At 37.8% G+C, this 20,946-nt stretch overlaps 1 protein-coding gene across 2 annotated transcripts in view; it reads right to left on the reverse strand.

Moving 5' to 3' along the window:
• The window catches only part of Snf4agamma (SNF4/AMP-activated protein kinase gamma subunit), a 38,490-nt gene that overhangs the window by 13,794 nt on the left and 3,750 nt on the right, over window positions 1-20,946 (reverse strand). Inside the window, exons 2-7 of one of the 2 annotated variants that reach the window (XM_083088233.1) lie at window positions 17,976-18,821; window positions 16,637-17,376; window positions 12,480-12,567; window positions 11,804-12,141; window positions 11,251-11,472; window positions 7,618-7,657 (exon numbers count right to left, since the gene is read on the reverse strand). In XM_083088233.1, the coding sequence (XP_082944359.1) occupies window positions 7,618-7,657; window positions 11,251-11,472; window positions 11,804-12,141; window positions 12,480-12,567; window positions 16,637-17,376; window positions 17,976-18,813 (2,266 nt within the window). In that variant the 5' untranslated portion in view covers window positions 18,814-18,821. Of the gene's footprint in view, window positions 1-7,617; window positions 7,658-11,250; window positions 11,473-11,803; window positions 12,142-12,479; window positions 12,568-16,636; window positions 17,392-17,975; window positions 18,822-20,946 lie in introns of both variants that reach the window. The other variant, XM_083088232.1, reaches the window with a different exon arrangement.

Here is a 20,946-nt window from a genome sequence, read left to right on the forward strand (position 1 = left end):
GTTTGAAAGATTGAAACAAAACTTGGATAAAGAGAAGAGATGTAGATGAAAGGCTCGATGCATTTGCATTTAATCGCATCGATACATCTTAATACTTGAAGATGCAGAAAAAAATGCATAAATTTCCTCACAGCAAAGACATTAAAAGACTTTGAGATTTTTACACTGTGATAAAAGATACTAATTATAGATTCAAATTGTAGTGAAGAAAAATAATTGCCTTTCTCGCGATGTGCCGTTGTCGCGCGTATTAAAATTAACGATTGTTTTATTTATTTACTAGATACTCGTCGTATCTAGATATAAACTGGCATTTTGACAAGAGGACGTGTGTAACGGAACAATATTGTACGAATGATCAATTTAGCGACACGCGAGAATGTCCACACGCGTTTGTAGTTGCGTTATGAAAACATATTGCGCAATGATAGGTGGCCGGAAAATCGAAACGGTAGAGCAAATGAGTCTGACGAAAAGAGAGAGAGAGAGAGAGAGAGAGAGAGAGAGAGAGAGAGAGAGAGAGAGAGATGCAATTCAATCAATTGTCGACATTTCTTTTTCTTGTTTAACTCTTTTCTATACACACGCTTAGCTCTTCGCAAATTAATAAAAATCTATTTCATCAACATTGATAAAGAGAACGCCAAATTATTCGCCTGTTGCTTTCTTTCCGAACTTTTTGACGATCAATTATTACGATAGAAACTATGACAGACATATCTGCATTAATAATAAATATTATATTGCAAAATGCATCGTCGATAAATAGTCGATTTTTACGAGCCACATACCCGATGTGTCCAAAGTAAAATAGTTATTATTTATCGTAGACACATTAAGAGGAAAAACAAAAAACAAAAGGACAAGAAACGCGCGTCTCTTTGAGAATTGAACAAGGCCGATGCGATGCATTCGTCAGGATCAGCTCACGTTTGCTCGCGTGAGTTACCTTGCCTGAGTATGCTTTCATAAATCCTGTAGGTAGTCTCGCAATCGGTCTCTTGCAGGCCAACGGACGGTCTGGCGCCGCCGTCCAAACTCTGACTTCTGTTCCTAAAGTCGTCCTCCTCCCGTTTCTTGGGACTCTCGTGACACTCGCTTTGCCGTCTGATGTGTCCCAATCTTCTACCGAAATGCCGTATCATCTCCTGTATGCTATGATGACGATGGTGTTGTCTCTCGTGTTCGTTGGTCGGACTAGGTGACGAAGGAGAAGACGACGCTTTACCGCTGCTCGCTGCCCGATGATGATGCTGATGGTGATAATGATGAGAAGGATGATGATGGCTGTTACCGTGAATCGTGTTGTACAAGAATTGATGCTGATTGGACGAGTTGGAGCCGCAGGACGAGCCGTAGGACGAGGAACCGTACGAATACGCGGAACTGACCGAGCCGCGGGATATGACGTGTCGCTCGTGGAAGTAGAGCTTGCTATCGTGTTTCTGGTTCAGCAGCTCCTGCAGATACCTCGTGTCGTGATTCCGGATGTCCGGCGACGCGGAGGTGGTGAAACTTCTGGTATCGCTGCCGTTGTTGTCGGAGCCGTGATGATGAGACAAAAGGTGGCTTATTCCGTGCATTTCACGAGACGGGCGTGTCGCAAACAATGACTTTGGTATCGTTGAGCGGAAATGGTCGCGGCACAAGTTTCGCAGCACAAGTTCATCGACGTCGCGGAATCTGCGACGAAGGATGCAAAGTAATTTCGAAACGAAAATAATCGCGCGAGAAGCACAGAGGGGACGATAATCATTTTCCGTTGATTCGCCGACGAGTACGTACGCGTAAAGGCACCAAATTATATTCGTATTACGAGTGCTTTACGCGCGTCTCGTCGGCGAGTCTCGGCATTCGACTTTAAAGAACACGAAAAGCTTTCAAATAAATTAATAAATACAAATCAAGCGAAATGAACAAATACATCTATGCGCGACATTTAATATCTAATACTATCGACTTGCGCGTGTTTAAAGTTTTCTCTCCCTTTTTTCAACACTCGATAATATCTTTTCGTAGAGAGAGAGAGAGAGAGAGAGGGAATTATATTTCTTTCGTATATTTCGTATATTACACGAGAATAAGAGAAGGCGTTCGCTTACACGTTCCATTTACTTTGCGCGCAAAGAAAGTGTGCTTTATTCTCTCAACGAGACAATATTATTTATTTAATGCAAATAATAATTACTAATTCTTGTTTGCAAATTAAAATTACTCCAAAAAGCATGAAGCATACAAAAATACTTTTCTCTCGTTTTCCGTCTTGTACACGAGCTATTTCAACAACAGCTGCTCGAGCAGCTTCATCATCGATTCTATACGTTGAAAATTTTCAAAGAAAACTATGCGCGCGTATTACGTCAATTGGGCCAAAATTTAGCGGAAAGAAAATGGAAGTCACATTCGATGCCAATTAAATTCTGGCGAGCGCGAGTGAATCCTTTAATAAAGCTTCGCGAACCAATCGACCGCTTCTCGCAAGAGACGCACTTTTATCGAGTAAAATTTAGCTTTGGCGCATTCGATTAAAATATTAAAAATATACGTATAAGAGCGGGGGTGAGGCTAAACCTAACTCGTGTACGAATAACGGACATAACGATACGCGCTATAATAACGCAAGCTGCTTTTCTCGAGTACGATTTAACGATCGTGTACGATCGTGTCACGATTGAACCGAATTGTACAAGTATAATTGTGTTATCGCGATACATAACACGACGAAAGAAAGAAATGGACAAGACATTGCGTATTGCGTCCGAGTATCTGAATTCTCAAAATTCACAAAACGTACGATTATCACGTACACACGTGTGTGCCGCCCCAGCTGCGACCGCGTTGCGTCACTACGCAGAAAATTAAGATATTCAGAAGGAAACATTTATGACACGAGACTGATTGAGTGATTAGCGGAAGCAGTCGCAGTGCCGCCAACGACACAGCTTCACCGTTTATCAATGCGTTACGTTTACTAGTATTCCTTAGACATATTATTATTTCGCTTCTCTTTTCCTTCCTCGCACAACTACAAATGCACTTTTGCATTCTCTTTTTCGACATTTTTCGCATTTAAACTCCGTTTTCAAAACAGAATTTTTATACTCTGTCTCGAGTTGTCGATTTCTACAATTGCGCCTCCGAAACGGTAAATTTTGGAGTCGAGGGTGAGGAAAAAGTAGGTCGTATCGATCGAAGCCCTCCGAGAGGCAACCGTTTAGAGATTGTTGTCTCGGCTCAAAGTAACGTATCGACAGGTTACGAAACGATAGCGAATCGATTCTGAGATTCGAGCGGAAATTTGCGAGTTAATTAAAGAGCGAACAATCATTTTGACTCGAACGTTGTAGTACAGGTAAAAAAAAAAAACAAAATGCGCGATCGTAGCGACTTGTATACCTACGGATATGTCTTGTTTATCTCGTTAAACGACGACGTTAATATTGGTTTTTGTAACACGAGATAAGCGGAACGCGCGAGAATTTTCAATAATGCGTAAGAAATATACAAGTAAAAACAAAGTACCACTTTTTTTGCACATTGCAAAAGTCGGTAACAATTTAGATGACTGCAAACTTTTATACCGCTGCAGTGCATAGATTTGACAAACACCCGCGCATATTATTTATATGCAAATGCAGTAAATTTGTAATTAATGAACTTGTATATGAATTAAAAGTATGAAAATTTAACCATTTTCCGTGTTTGGAAAAGAGGAAAATTTTATATTTTATATATTTTTTACACACATTATTTAAAAGCTAGCGATAAGAAAAATACGTTTCTTTTTTTTAACTGATGATAAATATAATACGTATTGAATGACTGAAAATATTGAATAAACAAAATTACTAATAAAAAAATAAATTTATACAAAATCTATATGTATATATATAAATGAGAGAAAGAATTTAAATAACATTTAATTATTCATTTCACACATATACTATTTTAACATTCAAATTAAATAGTGTAAAACTGTAGACAGTTTTCAAACAACGATGAACAAATCTGTATCATAAACACTATATACGTGCTAATTTAACAAAGACCTTGAATCCTTCTCCTTCCCCCCTACAAAAGACCGCGTATAGTGTATCTATACATCTCGCAACACAACGCGCACGGTAAATTCAATTTAGCAAAACGCTCATGAGAGAGAGAAAACTTGAACAATTTAAACAAATCGGCGGCAGATTCTATTTCACTTTAAGCACAGAATTATGCATTTAAAAATTAAAACAATTGCTCGCGAATTGTTATACTTTAGTGGGCACATCTACGTGATTGCCTGTTTCAAATGCAAGAAATATACATATGTATGTGTGATATAAAAAAGTCCTTAAAAGATTCCTTGCCTTTTTAAAGATAATTCCGCACGAGAAAACTGACGATACTTATTCAATTATGAATAAAAGTTAATGTATTTTGATATTTCTGTTTTGTATGCAAATAATTCTTTGTCTCACTTTGTATCTCTTTTGGCATCCTCTTAATAATTTTATATATAAATAAAATGTATATTAAACAATTCATATATTATTTACAATGTACGTTCGGTAATTGTTCCAGCGATTTAAGCGATAATAAGATATTTAACGATGCATTACGAAACGAATCGCATAAAAATATTTTTCGTTTTAATATTTTGTATAATAATGAGACAGATGTGAATTCATTACTTATCGTGCTTGTTATTTGTAAAGACCTCTTCGAGATTGATCTTTGAATACCGTGGGCGTCGAGAAATTAATCGATTAATCTCTCCGATTAAATTTACGATACGTCCGTGTGTAACGTTACATGATATTTACTTATCGAAAATTTGAGTCTATAGTCTGGCTACGTCTGCAAATGTTATCAAAGTTGCATTCTTATCGTATGAAACGCCAAACGCGCGATTGTGAACCGCAAAAAAAGCCATGTAACACATTATGCGGGCACTCGGTGTAAAAAAAGTCTCGATACGGAGAAAAAAGTTGAAGACGTCAGCGCGCGCGCACACTCGTATTTGGATTTTCACGCGTCGGAATCGTCGATTTAAAAATGCTTATAATAATTGAATTGTCGATTAAAAAATGCTTATATTAATTGATGTATGTATATATTAATATCGTGGGAGTTTTTTTATTAATTACATTTTAATTTTATATATGAATATCTTATATATGAATATTTCTCACAATGTGTGACAAGCGAGCAAAACCTTGTGGAAGCTGAGTCGATTATCAGCGACTCGTCATGTGCGTACAAATATCTTTAGACGAATACGAGGCGCATCGAGACACGCGTCTTTTCAAACGATTGCGCGTAGCACAAGTACACGAGTCCTGGTTACTTTTGAGGCCGAGTGTACTCGAGCGCGCCAAACTCTTGGTATCGCGTCATAAATTTGCCGTATGGCTTTTGACAGGTAATTTTTCATAATTTACATAACGCTCTTGAGAGTTTGTCGACATTTCTAAGCGGTTTCCGGCTCCCCGAACAATCGGTGTACGAATCTCCGCGCGCGCGAGACCGGTTTTTTTCAAGGCCAGCGAAAATCCTTCGCTCGCCGCGCGCTGGGGCGCGCCGGGGCACGCGTCAAATACTACTATTATTCGATTCTTGGTCTATCATAGTGCCGCGTTCCAATTTTACATACATATATGTATGCACGTATAAAGAACGAGTCCTTCATTTTTCTCGCGCGAGAGTCTTAGACATTTCACGACTATCGACTTGTCCCCTTTAATATTTATCTTTCCTCTCTTTCTCTCTTTGACGCGCGCTCGTGTACTACATCCATTTAAAGTCGAAATCGTCGAACGCGTGCGCGTAATGCGGCTAAAGAGGAACGATGCCGCTCGTGAATGACGTAGTTGGGTCGAACAATGCGGAGAAACGGTGCAATGTCGCCGGTTAAGCTTGACCCAAGCGATAAAAATTGCGCTTTTCCTCTCTGTCGCGCGGCATACGGTTAGGTTACGTAATAACGAGAAAAGCCGAGGGAAATCCTCGGTTGTCGAATGCCGAGGAGGCGCCGGAGAGATTCGCGCGTCGCGCGTCGCGCATCTCCGCGTTTGCAATTTAGCAATTCTAGGCTCTTGTCCCCTTTCGTTTCGAGAAGGTCGCGAGACTCGCAAAGGGGAAGGGAAGAAGGATAACCGTATAGGATGTATGATGTAGCGGGAGACGAGTACGAACGAAACGATGCGAATCTTATCCGTTTTTTGCAGACGGGTCTCTCGGCCGTCGACAACGCAAACACGTGATAACGAGACTCACCTACTCTTGGTTCTCTCGCGCGTTCTATCGTACGCGCTATTCTTTTCTTAAAGAAAAGAAAGAAAAGAGAAAAAAAAAGAAAAAAAATATACTCCGGCTCGAGTACAAGGTCACATCTACGTGCGACGTAACACGTAGAATCGAGGAAGAAAAGAAAAGAATTATCTCGTATTAACACTGTACAACACTGTAAAACACGGCACTACCGTCCTTTGCAAACTCACTGATAACACACCGATCACAAGCGTCGTCGACGCACAAGCGATACGAAGCGTGTCGATGAGCGATGTTTACGACGAATGCTAGTTTCATCCCGTGAATCATTGATACGCTTGTCACGTTCTCGGACGTACGCCGTCCATTTAAAGGACACGGCGATAGCGACGCCGGCAATTAAACGCGTAATTAAAACGGAAACGTTACGATGGAGAAGCGCGAAATTTCGCAAAATTTCGCAAAATTTCGCACCGAAAACATTCAAGAGCGACGTACCGCTAATTTCGAGTTACGCGGGCATCGCTTGCCATTGAAACGCGCACTACTACTGCCTTCGTCCGACCGGTCCGACGTACGATACGACACACTTGCACCGCGCACGCCGCATCGCGATACGCGATACGCGTTTCGATCGACGATTCGCAAAATTCAAACAGCGCCATCTTTTGGGCAAAAGGCTCAACTTTGTCGCGACTCTACGGTCGATCATTCTCGATGGGTGATACCGACAACTATATATTACATATAATTCTGTGCGGGTGTATGATAGACACATCCTTGTTTGGATGATACGTTGCACGAATGTAAATTTGTATAAATATATTAAAAATTAAACATTGCGTAATAACTATAAATTATAAATAAAATTAATTCTCCCTCTAAACAAATTACTCTTATACATGTACAAAATATGAATACGTAATAAAACTGGAAATGGTTTTGCGATGTTTGCTACGCGATAAAAAATGGCAACATCTATCTCGAATAAGTTTGTCGTGTGAAAAAACGATTCTCTTATGAATGTCGAATGCTCAAGTAGAAATTAATATCTAGGATATTAATATCTAGGATATTAATTTCTACTTGAGCATTCGACATTCATGAAAGAATCATTTTTCCACACGACAAACTTATTATATATGTATATCTTTGTCTTTATATATATATATATTAATTGAAGAAACAACTAATAATTAAGAAAATTTGGCAATCTCTCCGTTTCTAATGTAAAAACATAAACAGAGGTTGCACATCTGACGCGTTATCAATTTGACCCACATTTATCTCGAGACGCGTCTTTTCTCTCGATAACAAGATTAGACAAACTAATGCAATATGATCATAGAGCTTACTTACTCTGCGACGCTACTTGTGTCTGATGTTGTACTGCCGCTCTCTGAAACAAAAATGAAACAAGTTTACTCACAATAATATTTATCAGATTATGGGACAAGTTTTTTATTCATTTGTCGGACCTTTGGTCATAATAATTGCAAATATCTTATAATTTCCATGCAAAATTAATCGATTATGCAAATATATGTAAACATCCTGTTTATCGAAATATAATAACACGTGGATATAAAAAATATAATTACATGTGTATGTGTATGTATAAAATTATATTTCATAAATTTACTCTGCACATTAATTTTGTTTCTTTGTATACGCGTATATTTATATATTTTTTCTATTTTTAATTTTAAATATAAATGTACCACATATTTAATATAATTATAAATTATACGTTCCCCTTAAATATGTTGCGCGTCTTCTCGATACATGTATAAATGAGCAAAGAAACATAATAATAAATTAAAAGTAAATTAAAAATGTATCGTATGTATTTCAATATCGAGAATATCGATGGGACGACCATTACTACATGTATACAAAGACGTTGTTTATCGAGAAAAAAATTAATTTACATGTACATTTTGCAAAATTAGTCGAATGCCGGACGCTTCGAGACTCTTGGCATCCAAGGAGCGGCTTCTCGGTTTTGCACCGAAATAATCGTCCTTCTTGCCGCTCTTCATCCATTGGAAATACGAAGACATTTCAGAATTTTCCGTGTCTATTTATCCTTTAGGTTTCTCGTAAACTGCACGCATAACTGAATAATTAAAGTTGCGTCATTTGTCTTATCCTATTTGTCGATTAACGAATTGAGAATTTGAAATTTCTCAAGTACAAATTATACGCGCGATCTTTGTAAACAAGATTTGCTCGTTTGAAAAGTAAAAAAAAAAGCTAATTATGGAATCTGACCGATTGACAGAAACTCATCTCTTTCCATCTTCGATATCTCCTTGGATTCTCTCTCGGAGTTGCCTTTCGAGTTAATGCGGTAATGTGAATTTCATGTGTGACCGTGACATAACATAGGCGTATATTATCGCCTGTGCGATAAAAAAAGAGGGGAAAAAAAAGAAACGATAAACTCTTCTACCACGGTGTAGCACATATGCCACAGGTGCAGCGCACATGTTTGTGTCAGCTATCGTTCGGTCATCTCGTCTTACAAACGATCATGAATAATATCGTTTTTCTCTCCCTCCCTCTCTCTTTTCCTCCATGTATGTACATATATCCACATACGTGATTATTGTCTATCATTTCTCTTGTAATCTAATCGCTAAATTTGTCACTAATTTCATCATTCTGACTTTTATAATCTTAATTGTCAAATAATAAAGAATAATGCACTTGTAACGTTATCGATATAATTACACTTGCGCATTTAGAATAATAGGGATAGAAATTTTTTCGGCATCGGTCGAAAAGAGAATTCCACGACACGTGGAATTTATCTGAGATAGCAGATAGCGCAAATATTGTTATAGTGAGATTTGAAAAGCATGGCAACGTAAACAGCTCGAGATTTTTCCATTGCAAATTTCGCATTGTTGGTAACCCGCGTGACATGAAGTCGTCTTGCTGTAACTTACAATGGAGAAGAAGTCTCCAAATCTCTTATGTAGATCTCGCAGTGGCAAAGCGAGGATCGGTAAATCTTTCAGATTCCATACGCGTGCACTTTCCTCCTCGAATTAAAAAATAAAAATCCATCTTAACGATTAAGCGAAATTCAATGTTTGCAATTTCAAAATTGACATTATTATTAGCCTACGGATATGAGATACGCTTATCGCTTTAAACGTTCGCCAATTCACACGACGCGATTCTAATATTTTTCTCTCAAAATTGTCGTTGAGAGAGAAATTAACGATTTTTCTGGTTATTCTGCTTATTAAGAGAAAAATTTCAATTTGTTCCAAACAGCTCTCATTCGTGTTGCTCCTTTATGAATCGATATCGATCGATCGATCGATCGATCGTCCGACGAATTTACCTAATCTATGCGCGCGAATCAATTATACATGCACTACACACGCACTATTGCAAAAATAACGCACGATAAGCACAATTAGTCTTTTTACGTGTTTAGTGTCGCAAGTATGACGAGTCACTGAGCGGACATGTGCCTCTCTTCTCCATCTCTTTCCGCTCGATACGCTACCTCCCACTAGCAGTGGCTGTACACTGTTGTGCACTGTATTTTACGTGACGGTTTCGTCACGTAAACACATCGTCGAAACACCTGTTGGTACGACGAGAATTACACGAGCATTCAAACAATCGCGCCGAATAATTCTTATAATGCAAAAAGAAGGAACGCGCTTTTCTCACTTAAACTTATTATTCAAACGTATTCTATTAAAATTAGCCGTATAACCGACAAACTCTTGTATTATATTCAGTCTCATCTTGAGCCGGAAAAATATATTTTCAATGCCCGAGACGCATTTTCATCAATCGTAGATTTTTAAGACCAAATTTTACCAACATTATTGTACGAGTAAAGATAAGAAAAAGGTATGTTATATAAACATTGTGCGCGCGGTCCATAAATGCTTTATCAACAAGTCGTAGCCGAAATACAAAATAAAATAGGATAAAGCTTTAATTTCCTTCAGCTGCATTTATTGTTTTAAAGTTACCGAAAGAATAGACTATGTCAAAATTTTCATTTTTAATCTATAAATAACATACCGTCCACGCAAAACTACTACGTCGACCATTTACGACTTGCACATTTTATACAGCAATCTATTTTAATTTTGCTCATATGACATTCCGCTCATATAATGCGGTCAATCACGTTAAAAACTCGGATATTTTCTGTATAGTTGCGAGAGATTACACATCTTCCTAAATATATGTATATAAACATAGTATATCTCGTGAAAAACACATTGTAAAATGAGAGAAAATTCTCTATCGATTATTATTTTTATAATTATTGCCAATCGAATATATAGAATACATCTCGATACGCTTTTAATGCAACGCTTATGCTCAATGTCTCGAGCGTTTGTTATTATTATTTCTTTTCCTTATTACCGACTTAATTACATATAATCACGATTACACGTTTACATTACGTGCTTTACATTACGAACGATAGGATATTATTTACCGTCCATTTAATAACAATTTCTCTGTTGATCTCAAATTAAGAACCGAAAGGCAAAAAGATGGGAAACGTTCTTGCCTACGTGCGATAAAGAAGACATCTTTGCTAAGGTAGATTCTCGACGCGAGCTAATCATAGCTTCCTTATTCTCTTCAAGTTACCGTGTCAATTTGTTTCGTCTTTCTATCTGATTTACGTTATGATATTTAGATTATAAAGATTTTGCATAAAGTGTATCTGACAAAATTTCAAATTTGCGTTTAATACGAGTGCGTGCTTGAATATGAATAACAAAGTTAAATAACAAATTATAAAATGCCAAGCCAAATAATAATATAAAAAGTAGGGAATTCTTGATTTATCAATAAACAGGATGCGTGAAATATACATGTATATGCGATTGATCGCACAAACATAATTCGTGCATAATCTGCATATAATTCAAAATACTTTTTATTGATGTTATTAAATCGATAAATAATTAAGTATAAACGTAAAGAGTTACTTACAGCTTTTCGCTTATCCTCTGCACTCAAGGCACTATGACTCCTGTGCCTGATAAGATCCATAACCTTGCTCACAGGATTTCTGCTACTTTCGGATCCAGCTCTAGGTCTTCCACTTCCCTGTTCCTTATTCTCTTTCTGTTCTCTTTGGCTATCTCGATGATATTCTTTCTCTGTATGTACATCCACCGACGAGCTCCCGTGCGATCCTCTATGCAAGGAATGCTGGATAATGGCAGAAAGACAAAGAGAGAGATAGAGAAAAAAATGAATAAAAATTAACAATACTACATACGTGCGCATATAGTTACAAAATCTTATCCAAATATAGTTTTTTCCAAGTTTACATTCTAATATTGTTAAAAAATTATTTTCTTTTCTGCACGTTTCTCAGCTACTTGAAAGGATCCTTTTTTCTTTAAACTTAATATATATAATGCAGGCATGTGTGTGTATGTGTATTATAACATATTCTAAATATAGATCTCGCGATGAGAAAGTTTCTACTAATTATTGTAATCCAAGTCATTTTCAAAATATTCTTCTTTTCTTTTACCTGAACGGCACTTTTCATATTAGCTATAATACTGGGTTTTCTCTTGCTGGCGTCCGACTTGCTCCTCGGCCTGAAAGCATCAAAGAGCGCCGGCTTTCTCGTAGGACTAGCGGTGTCATCCGTAGTGCCGCTACTTCTTCTACGTTCCGTGCTATTACTACGACTATTACTGCAACTGGTGGAACCGGATCGAGTACCAGAAGTCTTTCGACCGCCCTTGCCAGAACTGGACGAGCTTGACGCTTCGGTCGGCTGCGGAAGAGGTGTCGATTTTCCAGAACTGGGTGCACTTCCATAATTCGATTTTTTTATCGGCTTCGAATGCGAACCCCATGTATCTGTAAATTAAATTACTTTGGTCACGCTCATTATCCTCTTTAATTTACTTAAAAATGATGATAGCTTCTATTTCCATTAACATAATACGTAATTATTTAACTGTTGTTCACTTTCTCTCTCAATAAATTGCGTTTTACGTGTAATTCCATTTACTCTCTATTTGCATATGCTATTCTTTTTCCTTCCTTTATAAAAAATTATTTTTTATTAATAAATAAAAATCAATAATATTATAATATATGGTAGTCAAATATTTTAATAAAACGTAAATACTGATTGCAGGAATTGAAAAAAAAGATGTAACGATTGCACATACAATTATCAATTATTAACTCACCTGCTCTTGGCCTGTGGCCTTGAGATGCGTGGCCGGAATTGTCCGCATCCTCGGTCACAATCGTTGGAAGTGGTTGTGAACCAAGTTCCTAAAAGAAACAAAGATTTAAAAAAAATATATGCCAATATAAAATCTCTCAAACACCAAAAATTTCCTGCAGTTCCAATGACTACGAAAGAGTTATTATAAACCGTGAACCGAAGGCGGCGCACAAGATTAGATATCGCTGTTTAATCACACGATAGATGATATAGCGCGATTATATTTACGCAAGCTTTTCACATATCATCAAGTATAATACAAGATATTTCGTGTTGTGAAATTTTCTATTGATTTATTTTTGCATTAAAAAAAGGAAAAGAAAGAAAGATTATGACTGTACGCGATCACATATACATATTATATATACATATATATATATATATATATATATATATATATATATATATATATATATACACATTGCAGTTGCATAATAAAAAGATATATCTTTCAAATATTTTCAACAAAAAATTTATCCAACAAATATACAAATAATCTTCTGATTTTGTTTGCGACTTTTAAAGTGCAAATTTAGAATTTATCCGTTTTATTATATTTAGCTAAATGAAAACCGTGCAGTAAATTGTGTACAGTAAATTATAAATCATACGCCATCTGCTCAAATATGTCAATTATAATGATTATAATCGTTATTGTTAATTATTTGTTATCGCGTTAATTACTTATATTTACTTGAAAAAAAAAAGCAATTTTTTTACTAAAATTCATAATAAACGGCGTAATTCCTGAATTATAAAACTAATGTACTACCTCTTAGATTACGTAGCATCAATATTTTTATTTATTTGCCAATGCATGCTCCAAAAAAAATTGCTAAAAGACGGTTCTAGTCATTCCCACGTTTATATGTATAGTCTATCACAGAAATAGACTCGTTAACAATACAAACACAGCGAGAAAAACAACAATGAGTTGTAAATCGAGTATAATTGCGAAATGAGAAAATATTGATAGACATCCCGTGGTGTCGTTCGTTGTGCGCATTCATGTGAATTCTTGCGGAGCACAATGGGAGATGGGATCGAAGAAGATTGCGACAGGATGGCGACCTTCCTTCAAGAGGTTCTCATTTTCGTTATTCTCTCTTTTTTTCTCTCTCTCTCTCTCTCTCTCTCTCTTTTTACCCCTTAAAATATCGTTTTGGCTAAGCTGCCATAATGTTAATCATTGAGCGAATGGAATATTATTTGTAAGAAATAAACATATGTAATACCTTATAAGTCCCGTGATATTCTGGGCAACGATCCAGATACGGCACCAAAGAGTATTTTCGTATTCTCCCGAGAGGTACCGACATCTTGACACCTTGAGTCGAAAACAATATAGTTCTCAAATATTTCTTGCCCGGATATTGTACGTCCGCGACATTTCGATGACAAGTAACAGATATTCCGATAATGAACATCCAGTATCGCAATCGCTATCTTTTCGCTCGTAACTCGTTATCGATAACGACTTTCCTTTGGACAATGATCATGCTCATCGTCAGTAATATTGTTTCTATTGTGTATCAGATAGATGGTCGCGATAATATTTCCTAGACAATTGTCATAAGGCCCTTATCACCGATTATTAAGATAATTCCGTGTATCTCATCTGCGTGTATATACAGGGTAGACCATTTTAATCAATACACGCGAATATCTCGAAAAGGAGAAGTTTTTTCAAAAAATGTTTCAGACAAAAGTTGTATGGTTTCGAGGGGGACATAAGATGGTGCCATTAGTTTGACCTTGAAGAGTCACCTGAAGGTCACCTCCAACTTTTAAAGAAAACACATAGTTGTTTCGAAGAAAAAAAATGTAATTTGCAATTAACAATTACATCAATTAACAATTACACCAATTGATTCCTCTCATTATTTTGTGCATAAAAGTATTAAGGTAAGATAATCGAGAAATGAATATTTTACAAGATATTTTACGGTTTATGTAAAATTAAGAAATGATTTCAAGCTTCATAACTCGAAAAGTACCTAATGAAAACTAACTTAATTATAGTGTTTTGGAAAGCTCTCGAGATAAGCTACAAGAATATGCAAAAATATATAGGGTGTCCCATTTAAAAAGTTGGAGGTGACCTTTACGTGACCTTCAGGTGACTCTTCAAGGTCAAACTAATGGCACCATCTTATGTCCCCCTCGAAACCATACAACTTTTGTCTGAAACATTTTTTGAAAAAACTTATTTTCGAGATATTCGCGTGTATTGATTAAAATGGTCTACCCTGTATATGTGTGTGTGTGTGTGTGTGTGTGTGTGTGTGTGTGTGTGTGTATGTGTGGCAATCTACATTTTTATCATATTTTACGTGTATGCGATACAGCTATTTTATTTTCTAAAAGACGAAAAGTAATCTATATTTTTAAAAAGGAAAGAGAGAGAGAGAGAGAGAGAAAGGAAGAGAGAATATATAGTTATTGTATAATTTTGAATTATATTCAAAATATATTGTTGCACTCCAAATTTTACAGACACCCTGGTTTATTCTTTCCAAAATATTTTCGATGAAACCGCATTGCATCAGAAAACAATAATTTTAGCTCTTTTTTTTATATTTTTCTTTTTTTATTTATGGTCAAAATATCATTAAAAAATTGGAGGAATTCTAAAGTGCATTCAAGCATGTATAATAAGCGATATATGTATAATAGTATAATAATGAATTGAAACGACAAAAGTTACAAAAATATGCAGTAATCTTGGAAAAAAATGTAGATACTGTCCAAACTTTTTCTTACGCTATGACATATCTAAATTTCCTTTGTAATTATTATAATGTTATTTTTTAACTACATCCTACAGCCACGACGACGAGCATGGAACGATCAGACACGTCAAAATATTTATTCATAAGTCTTCCTCGCAATATCGGTAATTCCTCGTTTGAATAAATCGATAGAGCTTAAAGGAAGCCTCGTATTACTCTCCCCCATCCCTTTCATGAGATGTTGGAGCTACTACATTGGGATCTGGGACAAACGATACTACAACGTTTAGAAACATGTATAATATCTAGTCTTATTTTTGCTATCTGAATAGCTGGGCGACAATTGATAATTAACAATCGTGCAAATCTTATTTTTTGTCAAATTCATCACACAAATAATCAAAAATTCGCCCTTCTTCGAAGAAGAAAAGGAAGAAGAGGAAAAGAAGAAGAAGCTAAAGTTTTCGAGCTCTTTGCGATCGATACTGCTGCTTTCATTTTTCGAGGAGTGCAAGATGACAATTGATTGCGAGTATTATTTTTGCAATTTACAAAAATTCATAACGGGGATTTTTTGTTGGCAATGACTTGTGACGTTTGACATGCAAAAGCTCGTAATAAAATGCAGAAATCTGCACTTTGTTGGAGTAATGACAATGTTGGGAGGGAAAAAGGAGGAAGCGAAATGGATGAACGAGCAGTTTAAATCGATGCGAATGACGCATTAAACGGGCATTCACTCACGCGACTATCGCTCACGGGCCTTGGGTTTGTATGCGGAAGCATTGTTACGAAAGCGCGAAACAGCATTTTCAACCGTTTTGTTACAGCACGAATAAGCAAGCGGAGCAAGCGCGCATAAGCATCATCGATGAGCCGATATGCGTACATCTTAATAAAACGTTGCCGAAGAAATGCGCGCAAATACGCGACGAGACGAATCTAATTTTGCTTCGTTACGTATCACCGACTGGATATAATCGTGATTCGATCGAATAGAAAACAACGGATCGACAGAGCGAATGGACAGATTATTCGTAGCATCAGCATTTGCGAGAATCGATCGACCAACTAGGCTCGCCGTTGATAAATTTGTGGGACTGCTTCTCTTCGCGATAATTGATTAATTAATTATAAATGAAATAAATGTAGGATGTCGACGAGAGGCGATGATACGCGGGACTGCGTGTACGCACGTGTCATTAGTTTGTCATTATCGATTCTTGAAAAAATAACGAAAACGACAAACGGCAGAAAAAGTTGCGACTAATTTCACTTCTCTTAAAGTCTCTTTATAATCTCTCATTTCTCATTCGATAACAAAAATCTTTTTCTCCGTCAATATCGTTTGGGTTCGAAGAATCGTGGGAGAGATAATACTCACTCGCCGTTTTCTCTCCTGCACGAAATCCATTCTGCGTATCCACACTTCCTCCGTGGAATCGTAATCGAGAGTGCTGGTGCTGCTCGCCTGACTCTTCATCTCGATCAAACTGCAGTCAAAGAATCTCTTGTCGAGATGTGGACTCGGCAACGGACTAGTCCTCGAGAAAGTCATGCTGGTGGAATACGAAGGAGGATCCGTAGCGGGAAAAGTCATGCCGGTGGTGTGTCTTCTCCGAAGAGGAGGCTTTGTCGTAGAAGTTGGCGATGTCACTGTCGACGTTGTGAATCTACCGGAGATTGATGTCGCAACCGTCGTCGTCGTCGTCGTCGTCGTCGTCGCCGTCGTCGTCGTCGTCGTCGCCGTCGTCGTTTCCGGGATGGTGGTGCCTGTTGCCGATGTCATCGTTGTCGTCGCCATCGTCGTCATCGTTGTCGTCGTTGATGGCGGCGGTATCATCATCGTCGTCGTTGTCATCGTCGTCGTCATCGTCGTCGTTGTCGTCGTCGTCGTTGTTGTCGTTGTCGTCGTCGTCGATAACGATGGTGACGATGGTTTCGCGTCCGAAACACTAGACGTCGGAAGAGATTTTTCATCAATCTTCTCGAAACTGGAATTCTCCGAGGAAGAGGGGCTCGATGCCTTTGATGTCTTGGAAGAAACGCTATCGGCCTTTTCAATCTTTTCAATCGTCGATGCACCTTTCTTGTTGTCGACGTTCGGACTATCGGCATTCTTCCCTGAAAAGTCACAGTCTAAACGCCACGTAACGCGACAAAGCTTTCATTATCTCGTTCGTACGTGTACAATTTCCAAGGTCGAGCAACGACACAAAGACGTTCCTATGACCTCGTTGAACAGTTCGCGGCAAATAAAACTATCACGAGTGCGCGCACCAATAAAAGGCAATCCTTGCTGTTAAATTAATGAACGAAAACAATATTATTATTACAAATAGATTGATTCGCGATACCGAATACGCGCGTATAATGCATATAAAGAAATAAAGAAGCTTCTCGCGCGCGCGACATCTTGATATTTTATATCTCGAGTGTGTCCTTGTAAACGGTCAAGGATCGTATCGATAAGAGAGAACGTGTGGCGAAAAGAGAAACGTGTTATAAATACACCTAGGCGATCGTTACGGAGTGACTCTTTGCGCCGTGCTTTGCCAAAGCGCGAGCACGCTGGCTAATGTTAGCTCTCATTGGACGAGCTCCTCGTAATAGCTTCCATGTATTTCGCAACTGTATGTTTTTCTCGGTAATTGTTCGCGCGAAACAATTAGCTTTCAAAGTTCTCTTTGAAATTACAAAGGAAAAAAGCCGTCTTCTCTCACCTTCCTCAGTCTCGTATTCGTCCTCTTCTCGGCATTCCGACAATCTCCTGCCCCAGGGATACGGGCTATGCGTTTGATTCCTCGACGGTAACCGATTGACATGCGACAGGAAATAATGATGAAAGAAACTGTCCACGCCATCCGAATCCTCTCCAGACGACTGTAACATATCCTTGAGCGCCGCCAGGGAGGTGATGGTGTTGTAATTAATTGCCGAGACCAGATCATCCTCGATGTCACTATCGTCGGTGATATCCTCGTTCTTGGACGCGCTTTCCTTCAATTCCTCCTTTGTTTCCGCTTGCGCCGTCTTGGCCGTTTCGACGGCCGGCTTCGACGGCTCCGTCTTGTCTTCCGAGCTTGTTTCGGACTCGTCGTCGGAGATGCTGGTGGATGTGCTGTCGCTGGACGACTCTTGCTCCTTCTTCTCATCGCTCGTCTGCGTTTCCTTGCGTTCCTCTTCGCGCTCGTCGGCGATATCCTTGCTCTTCTCGTCTTCTTGGTCGATCGACAAAGCTTTCGTCAGCGTTTTCATCTCATTTTTCAAATTCATATTTTCTAAAGACTCGCGCTTGTCCTCTGTCTTCATTTTTCTATCCTTCCGCCTGATCGACTCGTCGTCGTCGTTTTCGTCCTCGTCGTCGTCGTCGTCTTCGTCGTCGTCGTCGTTGTCTTCGTCCTCGTCGTCGTCGTCGTCGTCGTCGTCGTCGTCGTCGTCGTCGTCTTCGTCGTTGTCGTCGTCGTCGTCGTCGTCGTCGTTGTCGTCTCGCTTTTTACTATCTCCGTTCACGTCGCATTCGTCCGACTCGTTTTGCTTATCGTTACCGGTATTCTCCATCGAGGAAACTGAAAGAGAGAAATAAATTATCACTTTTGCTCGCGCAAATATACAAAAAGAGAATTAGACATTAGAAAATTATGACACGAGTTTTTTTCCAATTTTCATTGATTTTTCGGAAAGGGGATTTTTCAAACTTAAATTTTTTGAAGGCCATCTGTTTAAAAGAAAAATTTGAAATAATTTTTCCAAAATTGTGATAGGAGTCTCTAGCGTGTAGTACATATCCGAATTGGATATAAATTTTTATTTCCAATTCTCAGTTAGAGACAAGAGACTGTAAACAAAATGGCACGGTCGGTTTTAGTACGTTAGGTCTATATACATGTATACATATATCGTAGAGTGTAGAGCCAAACGCGTGCTATAGTCAAATAGTTTGGCACGAAACGGAGAGCGGGTGTTTTACCACTTACTGCAATGCGCAAGCGACATAATGCTTGTCCCTACCATGTATATTATATTATATCGTATATAGCGCGTCATCTCTACAAGTCGGTCCGCGAGAGTGCTTTAATACACCCCGGAAAGAGATAAACTCTCAATTAAATAATATTCCCGGAGCAGATTTCATAATCATCGGGCTTTAATTCAGGGAGGAATGACAATGTCGCGCGTGAATCATAGACCAGATGATAGACCAGATATTATACGTAAGATTGCAAAAATGAAAGCAATAGCGATGAAACTTTAGTGGTTCTTTGGCCGAATGCCAAACACGGTGCGAATACTTGTTTACCGCGTCGTGGTCGTCGGTGACGTAAAACGCTATTCGAACGTTACTCGTTGAAACCGATCCCCGAACGAGATGTAGATACGTGACGATTAGATTTTACATGCCAAAAATTACTGTAAAGATATAATTGGAAATATAATATTATATATAAAAAGAATAATTCAGATTATATATATTACAAAATTATTATATCGATATATGTCGTAATTTTTTCCATGTCTTTTTTCTTGTAAAACCTGTAAACGATTAAATTGCTTCTGCTTGATAAGATTGTAATTTTCGCTGTACACGAATAGAATGGAAATATGCAACGATATACACGCACACATCATTAATACACAATCGTGTCAACGATACACGTGTCTTTGTAATCATTCGCTATACATATCGCGACTATATTCTATCCTCTCTTTCTTAAATATTCGATAATGCGCGCATATATACAGATTATTTCATGAGAAATTGTTTATCTTACATCTCGATATAAATGGAAAATTTACAATCAAATTATTCTTATTCGGAATTTGATCAACAGGTGTTTTTTCTATCATGGTGTCGACAAGTAGCGAGGGTAACTTTTGCGAACGTTTACGACACCTGAAGAGAAATTGGCGAAGCGTTCATGCGTAACTCGGGAGCCTCGGATACCCCTATACTACATACTGTATAATGTCTTTTACAGGATACGTGATATATTAATATACCCGTCGGCATTGAAAACAAACAGCTGTTTCAAGGCAGACGCCCACCGTTGTACGCGCGTTGAACCGTTAAGCGTTAACCCCATTATGCAATCACACAAGTTACTTTCGCATCGCGCTCAGGGTGCACGTACGTAATTAGGCTCTCTGTATATTTAAAAAAGTTTATATATACATACGTGTGTACAAGCAATTGCAAAATCATTTCATTTTGTGCGAATATTTGATCAATTACTCAATACTAGTAAAATGTAATTAATATTAATAGCGTTGATATTAGATTATATATAGAAGCGGTATTTCAAGGTCTCTCTAAATAAAAACAAAATGTTATTTTTTTTATTTAAATCGTTCAATAAGAAAACTTTTGAAACCAGATTACAATTTCCAACGTGACGAGAATAAAAAAGTATACGCATTTTATCTTGGTCGTCTGCTTCTGACGATTACGCAAACGACAAAATGAAAAAAAAAGCTGCGAATCAAGCGATGTGTCTACATTGGACATTTATCCATAATACGCGTTTATACGACCTTTCTCTCTCGCTCGATTGTTCGTAGTTAACAAGGTATAAAGATATAAAAATGCGAGCGTACAAAGCTATGATGCGCGCGTAATGGCCAAATTATCGTATGTATAACGTAAAGAGGAGTACGTGTGTCTCAAATATAGTATTCTAATTGTAAGAATCGATT

The sequence above is a fragment of the Camponotus vicinus genome, unplaced genomic scaffold (assembly GCF_025532165.1).
Source record: "Camponotus vicinus isolate PSW18456_S1 unplaced genomic scaffold, iyCamVici1.0 SCAF_14, whole genome shotgun sequence".
Lineage (NCBI taxonomy): Eukaryota > Metazoa > Arthropoda > Insecta > Hymenoptera > Formicidae > Camponotus > Camponotus vicinus.